General features: G+C 57.7%; 1 protein-coding gene and 1 long non-coding RNA gene across 5 annotated transcripts in view; both read left to right on the top strand.

Moving 5' to 3' along the window:
- SS18L1 (SS18L1 subunit of BAF chromatin remodeling complex) overlaps positions 1 to 14,663 on the top strand; it is a 29,676-nt gene that overhangs the window by 6,307 nt on the left and 8,706 nt on the right. For all 4 annotated transcript variants that reach the window (XM_081832488.1, XM_081832491.1, XM_081832490.1 and 1 more), the window contains exons 2-8: positions 4,169 to 4,245; positions 4,963 to 5,047; positions 6,407 to 6,551; positions 7,093 to 7,290; positions 8,129 to 8,293; positions 8,645 to 8,749; positions 9,622 to 9,714. In XM_081832488.1, coding sequence (XP_081688614.1) covers positions 4,169 to 4,245; positions 4,963 to 5,047; positions 6,407 to 6,551; positions 7,093 to 7,290; positions 8,129 to 8,293; positions 8,645 to 8,749; positions 9,622 to 9,714 — 868 coding nt within the window. The remainder of the gene's footprint in view (positions 1 to 4,168; positions 4,246 to 4,962; positions 5,048 to 6,406; positions 6,552 to 7,092; positions 7,291 to 8,128; positions 8,294 to 8,644; positions 8,750 to 9,621; positions 9,715 to 14,663) is intronic.
- Positions 9,721 to 12,540, top strand: LOC145723767 (uncharacterized). Its single transcript, XR_014149023.1, has 2 exons — positions 9,721 to 10,369; positions 11,541 to 12,540. It is a non-coding gene; the product is annotated as an uncharacterized LOC145723767 (long non-coding RNA).

The following is a 14,663-nucleotide window of genomic DNA, read 5'->3' as shown; positions in this document are numbered from 1 at the left end:
GGGTCATCCCTCTTCAGGAAGTGTTGCTCAGGATTGGTTATGTCTTCTCAGGAAGCCTCCCCTCAGTATTGGTCATCTCTCTTCAGGAAGCCTCTCCTCAGGATTGGTCATCTCTCCTCAGAAAGTCTTACTCGGGATTGGTCATGTCTCCTTAGGAAGGCCCTCCTTGGAATTGGTCATTTCTCCTCAGAAAGTCTTGCTCAGGATCAGGTCATCCCTCCTCAGAAAGTCTCGCTCAGGATTGGTCATCTCTCTTAGACCGCCCCCCAACGCACACACACATCTCAGGATAGGTAATTTCTCCTCAGGAAGTCTTGCTCAGGATTGGTTATCTCATCTCAGGAAGCCTCCGCTCAGGATTGGTTATCTTTCCTCAGAAAGTCTTACTCGGGATTGGTCATCTCTCCTCAGGAAGCCTCCTCTCAGGATCAGGTCATCCCTCCTCAGAAAGTCTCGCTCAAGATTGGCCATCTCCTCAGGAAGCCTCCTCTCAGGATCAGGTCATCCCTCCTCAGAAAGTCTCGCTCAGGATTGGTCATCTCTCTTCAGGAAGACCCCCCCCACACACACACACACACATTCCTAAGGGTAGGTAATTTCTCCTCAGGAAGTCTTGCTCAGGATTGGTTATCTCTCCTCGGGAAGCCTCCCCTCAGGATGGGTCATCTCTCTTCAGGAAGCCTCCCCTCAGGATGGGTCATCTCTCTTCAGGAAGCCTCCCCTCAGGATTGGTCATATCTCCTCAGAAAGTCTTACTCAGGATTGGTCATGTCTCAGGAATCCTCGCTCAGGATGGGTCATCTCTCCTCAGGAAGCCTCCCATCAGGATCAGGTCATTCCTCCTCAGAAAGTTTTGCTCAAGATTGGCCATCTCCTCAGGAAGCCTTCCCTTGAGATCGGGTCATCCCTCTCAGAAAGTCTCACTCAGGATTGGTCATCTCTCTTCAGGAAGACCCCCCCACACACACATATCTCAGGATAGGTAATTTCTCCTCAGGAAGTCTTGTTCAGGATTGGTTATCTCTCCTCAGGAAGCCTCCCCTCAGGATTGGTCATCTCTCCTCAAAGTCTTACTCGGGATTGGTCATGTCTCCTCCGGAAGCCTCCCCTCTGGATTGAGTCATCCCTCCTCAGAAAGTCTTGCACGGGATTAGTCATGTCTCCTCAGGAAGGCCCCCCTCGGGATCGGTCATCTCTCCTCAGAAAGTCTTGCTCGGGATCCGTCATCTCTCCTCAGGAAGCCTCCCCTCAGGATCGGGTCATGCCTCCTCAAAAAATCTTGCTCAGGATCAGTCATTTCTCTTCAGGGAGTCTCACTCAGGATTGGCCATCTCCTCAGGAAGCCTCCTCTTGAGATCAGATCATCCCTTCTCAGAAAGTCTCACTCGGGATTGGTCATCTCTCTTCAGGAAGCCCCCCCCACACACACACATACCTCAGGATAGGTAATTTCTCCTCAGAAAGTCTCACTCGGGATTGGTCTTGTCTCCTCAGGAAGCCTCCCCTCGGGATCAGGCTATTTCTCCTCCACTGTTTGCCAACTTCTGGCCTGTGTGGAGAAGCTCAATGCCATGGTTTCTCAGTCCATTCTTTGTTAGGATCTCTCTTTGTCCTCAATGTTTCTGGCAAGCTGGCCCCTTGGAGAACATTCTAATCTGGACATTTATATTCTTCAGTTCTGAGAAAACACATTGCAGATTTTTCTCCCTGTGTTCTTTTTCTGGATGTCCGGGAAGAATTGTTTCTTGCCACTTGGCTGGCTTGTTTTTCTAATTTTATTGCCTTTTCTGTTTTCTACTTTAGTCTTTTTAATTTGCTTTCTAGGAGTTTCCCTCAACTTTTTTTCCAATCCTTCCATTGATTGTTTTTTGCTTTGGTCGCTGTAGAAATAACCCAGAGTTCTGTTTTGTTCTATCTCTGTTGTGTTTAACAGTGTCTTTTATTAACGGCACAATCTTTTTTGCTTCTGGGGATATTAATACTACTTGTGTGCTTCTTTCTTCTTGTTTTTGTGAGTTTCTTTCTGGCATGGTCTTCATCTCCCCCAGGTGAGCCCTCTGTGGCCTTGGCTTGTCTAGATCACAGGCTTCCCAGGAGCACTCTCGTTGAGGGCCTGGCCCGGGGCAGGGCTCACGTGCTCGGGGTTGGCCTGTGGTGTCACTGGGGGCGCTCTCTGGCCTTCAGTACCCTGGCCCTACCTCATACCTTCGTGTCTGCCTCCTGCCAGCCTCTGGGTTCCTATGTGGCTGTCTCACAGCTGGCGCCCTAGGGTCTGGTCTGCTCATTCACTTCTCACTTGTTTGCTGCCCTCCACTTCTGGAACCCTGCTGCTGGCACTGCTGCCTCAGCCCTTCGCTGTTCATAGCCCTGTTTTGTCCCTTACTCACCGGGGTCGCCAGGGTTTAGAGGTCAGGGCATCCAGCCCACTGTCTTCCACCCACCTCGGCCTGGCCTCTGTTCCTGAGTGTTTTTAACTTAATGGAGATCGTGCTCTGTCCCTTGCTTTTTCCTCTTCTCACCCTTACAGTAGAACGTTTCCTCATGCTTCTAAAAACCGTAGGAATGTTTACGATGGCCAGTTTGGCCCGTTTGTGTAAGTGACACTATCATTCACCATTTAGCTTCTCCCTGTGTTTGAGTGTTAAGAATGATGCTGAAATGAGCATCCTGAGCATAAAACATTTCAGGTCAGTGGTGTATGACCTTGGAAGCAAATTCCTGCCCAGGAATTTCTGTCAGGGAAGCTGAAGCCTTATAAGGGTGCTTCTAGAGGGAAAGGAAGGTCTTTCATGGTTGTTTCCCTTAATCTGGACAAAGAGTCGTAACGTGCCCTTTCACAGTCAGTGCCCCCGAACCTGCCCACAGGTAGCCGCTGGGCCCACGGTGCCACCCTCCAGTTCTCCCATCTGGGCAGGCTCCTCAGCCAAGGTGGGAGTTACTGACCCCCATGCTCTCCGCAGTGGGGACAGGACAGAGCTCTAACTTGAAACAGAGCGAGAGAGACCGACCCCTGGGTCGCAGAGGTCGCTTGCAGGGCCTCAGGATGGACTCGGCCTTGCAGCAGGGTGGAGCCAGGCCCTCTGCGCCTTGGTCTCCCCTCCGTGGACAGGTTTGGGCCCCAAGCTCTGTAGGAGCAGGACTCTGAGGTCAGAGAGCAGTGAGGGGCTGACGGTGCCCAGGGAGGAAGGGTAGTTGCCCCTCCAGCCGGTGGCAAGCAGGTGGGCCCCTCCTCTCACTCAGGGGCCTGCAGAGCTGAGCTTGCCCAGAAGAACCTGCACCGCGGTGACCAGGCACAATTTGTGGAGGGCAGAACGCATAGATTGTTCTTTTAGCACAAGTTTCTGAATAAAGACCTCTTTGTGGAAAGCAGCGTTTGCCTTGGGCCCAGTTCTGCCTCTCCTTGCAGAGGGCAGAAGCTGGTTACATGCACAGGTGGTGAATGAGCCGAATCTTCTCTTCACAGCCGGGTGGAGAAGGCTGTACACTGTGCCCTCCCTAGTCCTGAATGCTGACCAGACCCCGGGCCGGCAGGGTGGGCTGGCCAGGGCTGCCTGATCTTACCCCCCACCCCGCCGGCGCAGCCCTACTGTGCTTCTGCTGCTCCCGTTAGGCCCTCCTCCCTCTCGTGCTTCTTCCTCACCTCCTCCTGGGTCTCCCCAGGCCATCCCAGGGGCTGCCCGCCGGGTGGCCATCCCGAAAAGCTGGCTCTTTTGGGTCTTTGTGATGCTCTGCAGGGCTGTGAGCGGCCTCTCAGGAGGGACTGCTTGTGGCCATGATGTGGGGCTCTCCAGATAGGAACTCAGGGTTCCAGGGCCCACCCTAGCAGGCAGATGCACTGTGGTCAAGGACCCTAGACAATGGGGAGTCCTGTGGGCTGTGGGTTTTCCTCTGCTGCGTGAGAGAACCTGGAACCTGACCCTGGGCTTGTGGGGGGACGGACCCTGACACGTGGAAGGCCATGCGTAGCACAAGGATGTGGGAAATGTTCGGTCCTGCTGGCCAGGGTGATGTGGAAGAGTTAGAGTTCTCTATCTAGAACACCTGCACGCTGGTGACAGTTACCATTGCGTACCTAATGGAACGACTCCGGCAGGCGCCCCGTTGTAACCCCCCGGCCGGACACCACAGACACATCTGTGTCCTGTGTTCACGTCTGCTTCCCCTTCAGATGCTGGATGAGAACCACCACCTGATACAGTGTATCCTGGACTACCAGAGCAAGGGCAAGACGGCCGAGTGCACCCAGTAAGTGGCCGTCAGGCTATGGAGGTCACCCTCAGAGGATGGCTCCCCAAGGAGGGGGAGAAGGTTTGGAGGGACATGGAAGTGTGGGAGGAGAGGGTACCGCTGGTGGACATGCCGGGGGACAGTGAGCTCCTCCAGGTAGGACCTTGTGTGACCCCCCAGGGCTGGACGCAGAATAGGTGCATGAGCCAGCTGTCTGAGGCCCCCAGACGTGTGACGCATGTGAGCAGCCACCACGTGCCTGGGGGCTTTCCCCACCCCACCCCCTGGCCTGTTTGGGGGAACCTCTTCAGGGGTGCGGAGGTACCGAGTCCGCCTGGTGTCAGGGTCCGATGGAGGAGGCCTTGTTCTCTGGTACCCCTTCCTGTGTCTCCCTCAGTCTCTGTCTTGGGCCTCCTCGTGCCTCCTCATGCCTTCTGCCCCCTCCTCCCACTCCCATCCTCTGAACAGACCTGCTGACACCTCTCCCTTGGCCACCACCTTGGGGTCTTTCAGCGTGTTGTCATCAGACAGGATCCCACTCAGGACTCAGGCTGGACCCTGTTCCCTGCCTGGCCCTGTCCTGGACCACAGAGCACTCTTGCCTGCCCTGTCCCTGGGCATTGTCAGGGGTCCACGTCCCCCGGGGGCTTCGCTGCAAGGCCAGGCTGCCCTGGGTGCACGTTGTCAGATGGGCCTGCAGCCTCCTCTGCCTCACCGTGTGCCCCCGACCTGCAGGTACCAGCAGATCCTGCACCGGAACCTGGTCTACCTGGCCACGATTGCGGACTCCAACCAGAACATGCAGTCCCTGCTCCCTGCCGTGAGTGCCCACACACGGGGGACAGTGGGCCCCACCCTTGCCCAGCGCAGTCAGGCACGGCCTCAGACTGCCAGTTCGGGGAGCAGACGTCTGAGCGCGTTACCTAGAGTAACCAAGTAACAGACAGAGGCATGGGAAGGGGGCGGGAGGCCAGTCAGACAGAGTCTGGAGTGCACTGGTCAGAATCGTGACATCAATTTCTTTAGCAAAGGGAGGTGACCCCGAGGAACCAAACCTAGAAATGGTGGGAGGCAGGTCTCAGGAAGACAGGAAGTGGCTCAGGGATTCTTGCTCTTTATCGCTGGCCCTGAGCGCGATTGGAACGGTGGTGGCCCAGGAACGGACACTGCTCTGATTTAGCAGCAAAACTGTACCCGGTGCAGGGACACTTTCAATGTCAGTGTAAATGGTCTGGTGTCTAACTTTTTTAAACCCATTTTCCCGAAATCAAATTACTGTTGCAAAGGCAAGGTCCGGCAGAGGCTGCCTCCTGCCTGGGGAATAGGAAGGCACAGCCCCAAGAGGGCCCGGCCTGCGTTGACCATGGTGGGCACAGAGGTTTCGGGACAGTCCTGTCACCGGGAACAGCTTATCCCTCGATGCCCCCGAGTCCCCTGGAACGTGACAGCATAAGTGTCAGGAAGTGTTTTGCTGATAAAATCGTTAAAACAACTTGCTTGGCCTATGAAATTGCAACTCCTCACCCTAGAGATACCAGTGGATCCTGGTGGGAACTTTGTTTTCTCAGCCGGGTCCAGGCAGCATGTGTGTCCGACACTTCAGAGCTGCTGTATGGTCTGGATCTAGGAGATGAGGGTGTAGGGGTCACTCAGGCCCGTCACCCTCCACATCTGATCAGAATTGGGCTTGCGCAGGCAGGGCACACGGAGAGGAGGAGCGATGGGAATGCCAGTGCTAAGACACAGGGCAGTCAGTGCAAAGGCCCTGGGGCGTGGGGTGGTGTGGATGAGGGACACACAGAATCCTGGCCAGCTGAGGCCAAGGGGGAGGGGCAGGGGTGTGGAGTGAGATGAGGTAGATGCAGTCTGGTGGGCTGGCGAGCTGGCTCCCTGTAGCTCCAATAAAGAGGACCTAACTTTGAATTTCCAAGTTTGTGTTGACTTAAGTTCTGAACGTTCACACAAGAATGCTTGGTGTATCATGTCCTTGGCCTGAGATGTTTGGGCCTAGTCACTCGCAGTCATCTGATCAAATGTGAGAGCAACAGGGGATTATAGACATTTGCCAAGTGGCCATGAAATGTGGGGGCAGATCTCATGGGCTGCCAAATCCCTGGAGGGCTTCAGGTGGTTATTCTCTGGGTTAACCATCCTCCCTGTTACTCCCTGTTGCCTGCAGCCGCCAACCCAGAACATGAACCTGGGCCCCGGAGCACTGTCCCAGAGCAGCTCCAGCCAGGGCCTGCACTCCCAGGGCAGCCTCAGCGATGCCGTTGGCACGGGCCTGCCCCCGTCCTCCCTCATGCAGGGCCAGATCGGGAACGGTGAGTAGCCCTGAGCCCGTCAGGGTGGGGGTTGGGTCCTGGCAGCACGTCACCTGCTCAGGCTTCCAGGTGGCTGGCTGTCTCAGCAGGTACCCCGTGCCCTGTAGAGCTAAGTGTGGGACCTGTCTCCTCCCAGAGGTCCTGGCTGCCGGCCAGCTGCCATGCCCGGGCGCCCGAGCATGGGGGGTAACACGCAAAGGGAATAAAGCACTCTAGATCGTCTACTCTGCTTTGACACGGCCACGTGATGGCCACCTCAAATGGACGCGTGGGGTTCCATGTGGATTTTTTTAAACAAGAACAGAAAGGTTATCCTTGGAGAAGGAACTACCGATAGCCGTCGGGATGGCGAACGGGCGAGTCCTCTGCATGGTCGGCACGTGTGCTCGTTTCTTTGTTCGTCACTTAATCCTTTACTTTATTTGTGGTGCTGTTGACCGTGGGTTCGCCTCCCTCCCCACGATCACGTGAAGGAACTCGGGATGTCTGGCAACAAGGCCGGTCTTCCATGGGGTCAAGGCCCTCCTTGTGCTCCTGGCAGGTCCAAACCACGTGTCCATGCAGCAGACAGCTCAGAGCACGCTGCCCACCACCTCCATGAGTATGTCAGGCAGCGGCCACGGCTCGGGGCCTGGCTACAGCCACTCGGGACCCGCCTCGCAGAGCGTGCCCCTGCAGGGCCAGGGCGCCATCGGCAACTACGTGTCACGGGCCAACATCAACATGCAGTCCAACCCAGGTACCACCCTGCTCCGCCCTAGGGCACCACCCCAGCCCCCAGGACTCCTGCCCAACCCCGGGACGGTCCCTGGGGCCCTCTGAAATGTGTGCAGGCTGTGCACAAGGTGCTGGGGGCTTCTGAAGTGCCGGGGACCCTGGGTCCGGCTCTGTGGAGGGATTCCCGCTGTTCCCTGTGGCAGCTCCAGGGAAGTCTCTGCCGAGGGGTGACACCCTGCCTGGGAGACGGAGCCAGGCTCACCTAGGATGGGGGGCGGCGTAGGCAGGGTGCGGGGCCACAGACGCTGGGCCACGGGGTCCCCGTGGGCTGAGCACGGGGCGCTGAGCAGCGGGTAGCATCGGGCCCAAATGCAGATGTCCCAGAGTGTCAGGCGCCGGAGTTCAAAGGCTTAATACAGAAAAGGGAGAACACACAGTATCTCCTCCGTTTATTTTTACTATCAATTATATACTGAAAACGAGGATATTTTGGATATAATGAGTCAAATAAAATATATTACTAAAATAGATTTCACCTGTTTGCTTCTATCATTTGACATGGTTCTCCTCCCAGCCCATCGCATAGTGCTGCCCTAGTGGGTTCTGAGCAGGGGTGGCACGACTGGATGGGCCAAGGGGCAGAGGCTGCCCACCGAGAGCCTTAGAGGCCCAAGTCTCGGGGGCGGGCACAGGCCTGGCTCCTCTGGGACCAGCCTTGGGGATTTGGGAGGAGAGGACTCGTGTTTTTCCTGTGCGTGGAGGCGGCCTGGGAGAAGGGTGCCGTCGGGGTCTGGGGTGAGGGGTGAGGGTGCCTGCCCGGGGAGCTTCTCGGGGTTATTCGGCTCTGTCGTGTCGCCCAGTGTCCATGATGCACCAGCAGGCAGCCTCGTCTCACTACAACTCGGCACAGGGCGGGAGTCAGCATTACCAGGGCCAGTCGTCCATCGCCATGATGGGCCAGAGCGGCCAGGGGAGCAGCATGATGGGGCAGCGGCCCATGGCGCCCTACCGGCCCTCCCAGCAAGGTAATGCCCGCGCCGTGCCGTTCTCCCTGAGAAGCTGAACTCCCTGAGAAGTTCTTAGTATCGAGCGAGGAGGTTGGGGGTCCGGAGCCGCGTGGGGCTCACAGAACATGGAAGGTTGAAAGCCGGTGCTGCTCCCGGAGGCGGACCAGGCTCGAGCCGCTGTAGGGGTGGAGTCGGGCGCAGTGTCCGAAGCAGGGGCTGGGGCGGTCGTGTTTGTGAGTACCAAGTCCGGGGTACCCGGGCTGGACGTGGGGGAGAATTCCCGGGTGCCCCGGGGGGGCCATCGAGGGGGTCCTCCGGAGACAGAACAGTGTCCTGAGTTAACGCCCCATGTGCGCTGCCCGCCCCCAGGGTCGTCCCAGCAGTACCTGGGCCAGGAGGAATACTACGGTGGCGAGCAGTATGGTCACAGCCAGGCCGCCTCGGAGCCCATGGGCCAGCAGTACTACCCTGACGGTGAGGCCCGCGCCCGCGCCGGCGGCGACACCGGGGTCGCGGAGGCTACTGACCGCTGCCCTCCGCGCACTCCCGTTCAGACCTGCCGCCCCGACTTCTGCCAGCCCAGCCCCCAGGGCCCCCGCGCCCGAGTGTGTTTGGGGATGAGGGTGAGGGCTGGCCTCTGCCGAGAGAAGCCTCCGGCTCGGGCCGCAGCTGCTCACGGACGTGAGGCTCCTCGCCCCCCTTCCAAAGGGCAGTAGGGGTTACAGCTGGGATGAATAGGTGCATAAAACTGTTTCGAAAGAGGGACGCAGGCATCATTGTGAACGCCTTCAGGAAGGGGACGAAGCTGAGCTGGCTGTTTGTAGCTGCTGCTCAGTCTCGGCAGATGGTTTTCCTTCCACGCTCTCCTTTCAGTCATTTTAAATCGTCTCAGGGTTCGTGGAGGTGGTGTAGAGGATGGGTGGGATTTGGGGAGGGGGGCGACACTAGGCAGGGAGCGTATGTGAGGTGGGGGGGCTGAGGCCAGCGTGGGGCTGTCCCCCAACAGAACAGTGGCAAAGTCCTCCTGAGGTGCCCCCCAGCAGCACCCCCGGGAGCCAGCAGCAGGATGGCAGTGCCGGGGGAGCTTGTCACGTGTCGGGCACTGGACGCGCCCTCTCTGTATATGCCGTGACTAATGGACTCCTCACGCTCACCCCACAAGTAGGGGCTGCATCTTAGAGGGAGGAACGGAGGCCGGGAGGTGGTAGGAAGCTTCTTCGTGGGCTTAGTGCAGGGAAAATGGATCCAGGTCCGGGTCTGGACGTTCCTGAGCCGACAGCGTTGCCCATTCAGTTTACGGCCGTCTGGGCCTCCGCTGACTGCACGTGGCCTGTGTGTGCCCGCAGGACACGGCGACTACGCCTACCAGCAGTCATCCTACACGGAGCAGAGCTACGACCGGTCCTTTGAGGAGTCCACGCAGCACTACTACGAGGGCGGTAAGGAGCGCAAGGGCCGCGCGGCGAGCTCCGAGTCACACGCGCACCCGCAGCAGGTGGTGCAGGGCTGTGTGAGGCCGCGTGTACTCGCGAAGGCGGCAAATGCAGGCCGCGGAACACGTCCCCGTTCACGACGCAGGTGGGTGGAGGGGGCTTGACTGGCCGCGTGGGGGTCGCAGGGGCCCAGATTCCACCATCGGGCTCGGCTGGGCAGCGTGGGGCTTGTGAGCTCGGTTGAACGCCCTCAGGAGCTCCAGACTCGGTCGGGGAGGCTCAGGCACCGCGTGCCCCTCCTGAGCCAGCCGGCCAGTGCCTGTGGACTGTGTGGCTTCCTTGGGTTCGGCCCGGGCATTTCTTCAAACCCCTGCTGGCCAGATAAAGCCTGCAGCAGCCCCCACCCCCCCCACCCCCCCACAGCATTCCTCAGTGGTGCTGCCCTGGGGGCTGTCCGGGGCTGTCCAGCAGAGGTGGCGTGAGGTGGGGAGGAGAGAGGCCGGCTGTAGCAACAGAAAGCCCGTGACTGGCACGCGCCCGTTTCCCCGCTGCAAGTACTCCCACCTGCGCCGCCGTCCGGCCTCCAGCGTGAGGTCAGCACACACGCAACAGGGAGGAAATCTGCACATCCGCTTCTCGGCGGGGTCCCCAGAGAGCAAAGGTACTTCCCCCTGTCCTTGGGAGACCCCAAGAGAAGAGAAAACCGTAAAGTCACGGGCAGCGGGCTCAGCCCTGGCTTCCTGGTCCAGGCGTCCGAAGTGGGCACAGCGTGAGGGTTGGTAGCAGGGCCCCCGGGGAAGGAAACACGAGCAATAAACATGAGATGGGCAGCTTGTGAATCCACATGTTTTGGGTGGCTTTTTAAAAGAGTTACGCTAAGAATACAACAAAATTTGCCGTTGGAACCATTTCTGAGTGTATAGTTGAGTAGCATGAAACGCATTCACATCATCCGTCTCCAGAACTCGCCCCCGTCAGACCCTGGCTCCCGGGCCGCCCCCGGCACCCCCTGCTCTCCTGTCTATCTCTGCACGTGATGTCCCTAGGTCCTTACGTAAGTGGGACCCTACATGTTTGTCATTCTGACTGGCCTGTGTCACTGGGCGTGACATCCTTGAGTTCATGGGTGTGGTAGCAGATGTCAGGATTCCCTTTCGAGGCAGAATTGTATTCTGTTGTGTGGATGCACCATGGTTTGCTCATCCATTCAACTGTCAACGGACCCTTTTGGGTCGCTTCTATGTCTTGGCTGTTGTGAATCCTGCTGCTGGCAACGTGGGTGTGCAAATCTGTCTTCAAGTCCTTGCTTTCATTTCCTTTGTGTTAATGCCCAGGAGTAGAATTATGGATCGTAGGGTGATTCTGTGCTTAATTATTTGAAGAACTGCCAGAAGGTTTTAAACGCACAGGTTCGTTTTTTAGTTACAATGTTAGGAGATTGTAGGACATTTGGAGACTACAGGAGAATCGCCCAGAAGGCTGTGCTGGGGTCAGTTACAAGTGTTTCCCAGCAATGGCTTCCCAGGTCCCCACGTTTGGGTACCACTCACTGACATGGCTCAGACGCAGCCTTCTTGTCCCAGGGAGTCTGGCTCTGAGACCCCGAGATGGCCTGTGTCTGGTGCAGTCACCCAGTGAGGCAGGTCTTCCCCCGACCCCAGCAGCTGCCCATGTTGGCCCCTCCTGTTCCCAAAGCTGGTGCAATGACCTGGCCGTCACCCCTGGCTGGATTTGAAGCCTGATAATGGATATAGAACAAGAGAACCAAAACATACCAACCATCTCAAAGTAAAATTATTTATGAGTAATTCGATGTTCCTTATCATTCTTAGGAACTGATTAAGTGTTGGCCATTCGTAGTGAACAGGTAACGCTTTCTTCCTGCCTTCTCAGTCGCCACAACTGCCCTTGGTCTTGCCTTCTGTTAACGACCACAGTAAACTCGCCAGTGATCCCACCTGTGACCACCTTGGCCCTTCCCCCATCCACACAGTTTCCCCAGGTGTTGTTCTTCTCCAGTCACACCTAGGCTGCTTCTCATCTCAGCTTCCACTCTTGAAGACGGGTATCCGCGAACATTCTCTGGGTGCATCACATCCCCTCACCTTGGACCATTCCTGAGACAGGACCCTGGCCTAATGGCAGCTCTGCAGGCGCTTGACTGTGCTGGCCGGCCCATGTCACTGACATGAGTATGGGAGGTTCGAGGGACCGCAGGCTGACCGGGGAAAAGATGTGCCCGCGCCGGGCAGCAGAGCCCAAGCAGCCTCCCTGGATGGTGCTTGGACAGGGCGCGTGAGGAGCCGGCCCTCGCAGCGGAAGACCTGCGGAGAGGCTGCAGCCAGGGGCCATGCTCCAGAGGGGACATCCCGGGGGGAGCGCTCCTGTCCTGGGGAGAGCACCAGCAGCCCGGCTCAAGCCCAGCGGCCCGTTGCTGCAGGGCGCTGACCCACTGCCTGTAGCTAGCAGCTGCCGGTGACGGTTAACCAGGTACGCCAAGCAGGGGGCCCTACGTGGCTAAAAACCTGTGTGTCTGGGACGTTTGAAATACAATTCAGTGTGTAAAAGGTAGAGTTTGGCGCGCTCGGGTGTCTGCACTGCTGTTCTCAGCCTGCCGGGAAGAGGTGCACCGCCCCGGGGCCATCTGGAGCTTCTCCCGGCAAGCGAAGCGCTCCTCCCGGCAAGCGAAGCGCTCCTCCATCAGCCCTGCCCTCTCCGCTCCTCCCTGGATGCCAGTGCTCAGCCTTCCCCACCAGGAGGGGCCTCTGCTTACCTCCAGCACTGCTGTATCCAAGTGAGGGTCCGAGGCAGAAACGATTGCCCCGAACACAAGCTCAGGATGTGCCTTTTGAACTTCAAAGTGCGCATTTTTATACCTTCATTTTTGGGTTACATGTTCTTGCCTTCCGTGATTGATGGAAAGTTTGCTAAAACACTTAGTAACCTCTTCTAAGGCAAGTGTGGCAGATGGCATGGTTTCCTCCTGAATCTGGAAGCGTTTTGTTCCATCTTGTTAATTGGATCCCTACTTGGGACTCCCCAAACTTGTGTTATGAGGCCAGGTCACCCCACAGTGGGTGGCATTGCCAGGTCTTGCTGAGAGGCAGATGGTGTTGTGCTTTGAGAAGACAGATGTGCATAAGTGGCCTGTGGCCCCATGGAGGTGGAGGGTGTCGAGTGGAAGCAATGAGGGGGTGGATGGAAGCCAAAACAAAGATGTTTCCAGGAATTACGTTAATGCCACAGCGGGATGCGGAGCCTTGTGGAGCCCAGGTGGCTGGTGCTGGGGTTTTCACGGGAGGTGGCATCTGACAGGAGCCCTGTGTGGTCCCCCAGAATGAGGGGGCGCTGGCGTACAGAGGGCCGGTGCCAGGAAGGGGCCAGGGCACGGTAGGCCAAGCCGGGCAGGATCAGGGCATGAGGGGCCGACTGAGCCAGACAGACCCAGGTCGCCATCAGGGGCCCTGCCAAGCACACCACGGACCCTTGGGCATCCTGTTGCACTTTGTCGCTGTGAGGTTTGCGGTAGCAAAGACTGGACGGAGCCTGCATCCACCGTGACATGCCCACCGGTCACTGTGTCTTTTAAAAGCAGCAGAGCTCCCTGTGGGCTGCTGTGGCCGATTCTCCTGGATTGTGCCAAGCGCTCAGGCCAGGTGCCGAGGACCAGGGTGCCAGGGATGCCACCTTGTGTGTGAGACCATACCTGTTTGCACGTGCACCCCCAAACCGACTCTGGAAAGATACCCAGGACACCAGTAGGAATGGCAGTGGGTGGGGGACGGGGCTGGGGACCTGGCAGGGCTGGAGGTGGCCTTCTTCCCTGAACCTCTTGAAGGGGGGCTGCATTCACTTTTACATTTCTCTGTCACACGAACCTATCTGCCTGTGCAGAAGTTAAAATTAAAAATACTAAACATTACTGGCTGTCACTGAAAATCCAAGTAGCCTGACCTTGTGGCCATGCAGACCCATCCACGCCCCCCAAGCCCCGTGGTCACAGCGCTGTTGTCCTGGGTGTCCCCAGGGTCTTGCCCCACGAGACCGGTGCCCCAGCTGTGGGTGAACATTCAGAAGAGCAGGGACGGCGACTCCTCCCGGATCAGCCCGCGCGTGTCCCTGAGGCACATCCTTGTTTCGAGAAGTAGTTTTTATCGAATGCGTCAGTGAACCGATGGGTCGCTGGTTCCCGTGACCGTTTTGTGTCCACGTTCCTCATGCGGGCCTCCTTTCTACTGGGTTTGACTCTGGCTAAGGGAAGGTTTTTCATGGTGTGTGGGAGCAGAGCTTTGGTTCTGAGGCATCCCTACTAACACTGTACACCTACCGTGTGCCAGGCCGCAGCTGGGCAGGTGCATGTGAATGAACTTTATCGATTACTATATAAAAAGCGAAAGGGGCTAGAAGGCTGAGAATACTCAGACCAGAACATCTGAAGCCCTGGAGAACCCTGCCGTGTCTCCGTCGCTCTCGTCGGCTAAGATACGCACCGTGCACCGGGGTCCGCGCCGCCCTGCGGGCACTGCACCACCTGGAAGGACGGGCTGGGAGGAAAGACCCCTCAGAGCTCAGGGCCTCCTGGGGCAGGGAGCAAGGAGCAACTGCGGAGACGCGGTGGGTGTGCAGGATCCGCAGGGAGGGGCTCGCCCTGGAGTCAGAGCGCTAGCGTGCTTACTGTTCCTCGCGGCTGCAGTTCAAGTCCCCGTGGAGGGTGCAAGCCTTTACAGCGACCTGTAGCTCTCAGTAAGGCTGCTCCTTAAAAACTACGTCTCCAGGATCTGCTTGTGTGTGTGTGGTTTTTAAGACTTTATTTATTTATTTGATAGAGACACAGCGAGAAAGGGAACACAAGCAGGGGGAGTGGGAGAGGGAGAAGCAGGCTTCCCGCGGAGCAGGGAGCCCGATGCGGGGCTCGATCCCAGGACCCTGGGATCATGACCTGAGCCGAAGGCAGA

The sequence above is a fragment of the Leptonychotes weddellii genome, chromosome 10, assembly GCF_054177405.1.
Source record: "Leptonychotes weddellii isolate Sample4059 chromosome 10, ASM5417740v2, whole genome shotgun sequence".
NCBI lineage: Eukaryota > Metazoa > Chordata > Mammalia > Carnivora > Phocidae > Leptonychotes > Leptonychotes weddellii.
Note: the sequence above shows the minus strand (reverse complement) of the source record. Positions and strands in the feature narration are given on the sequence as shown.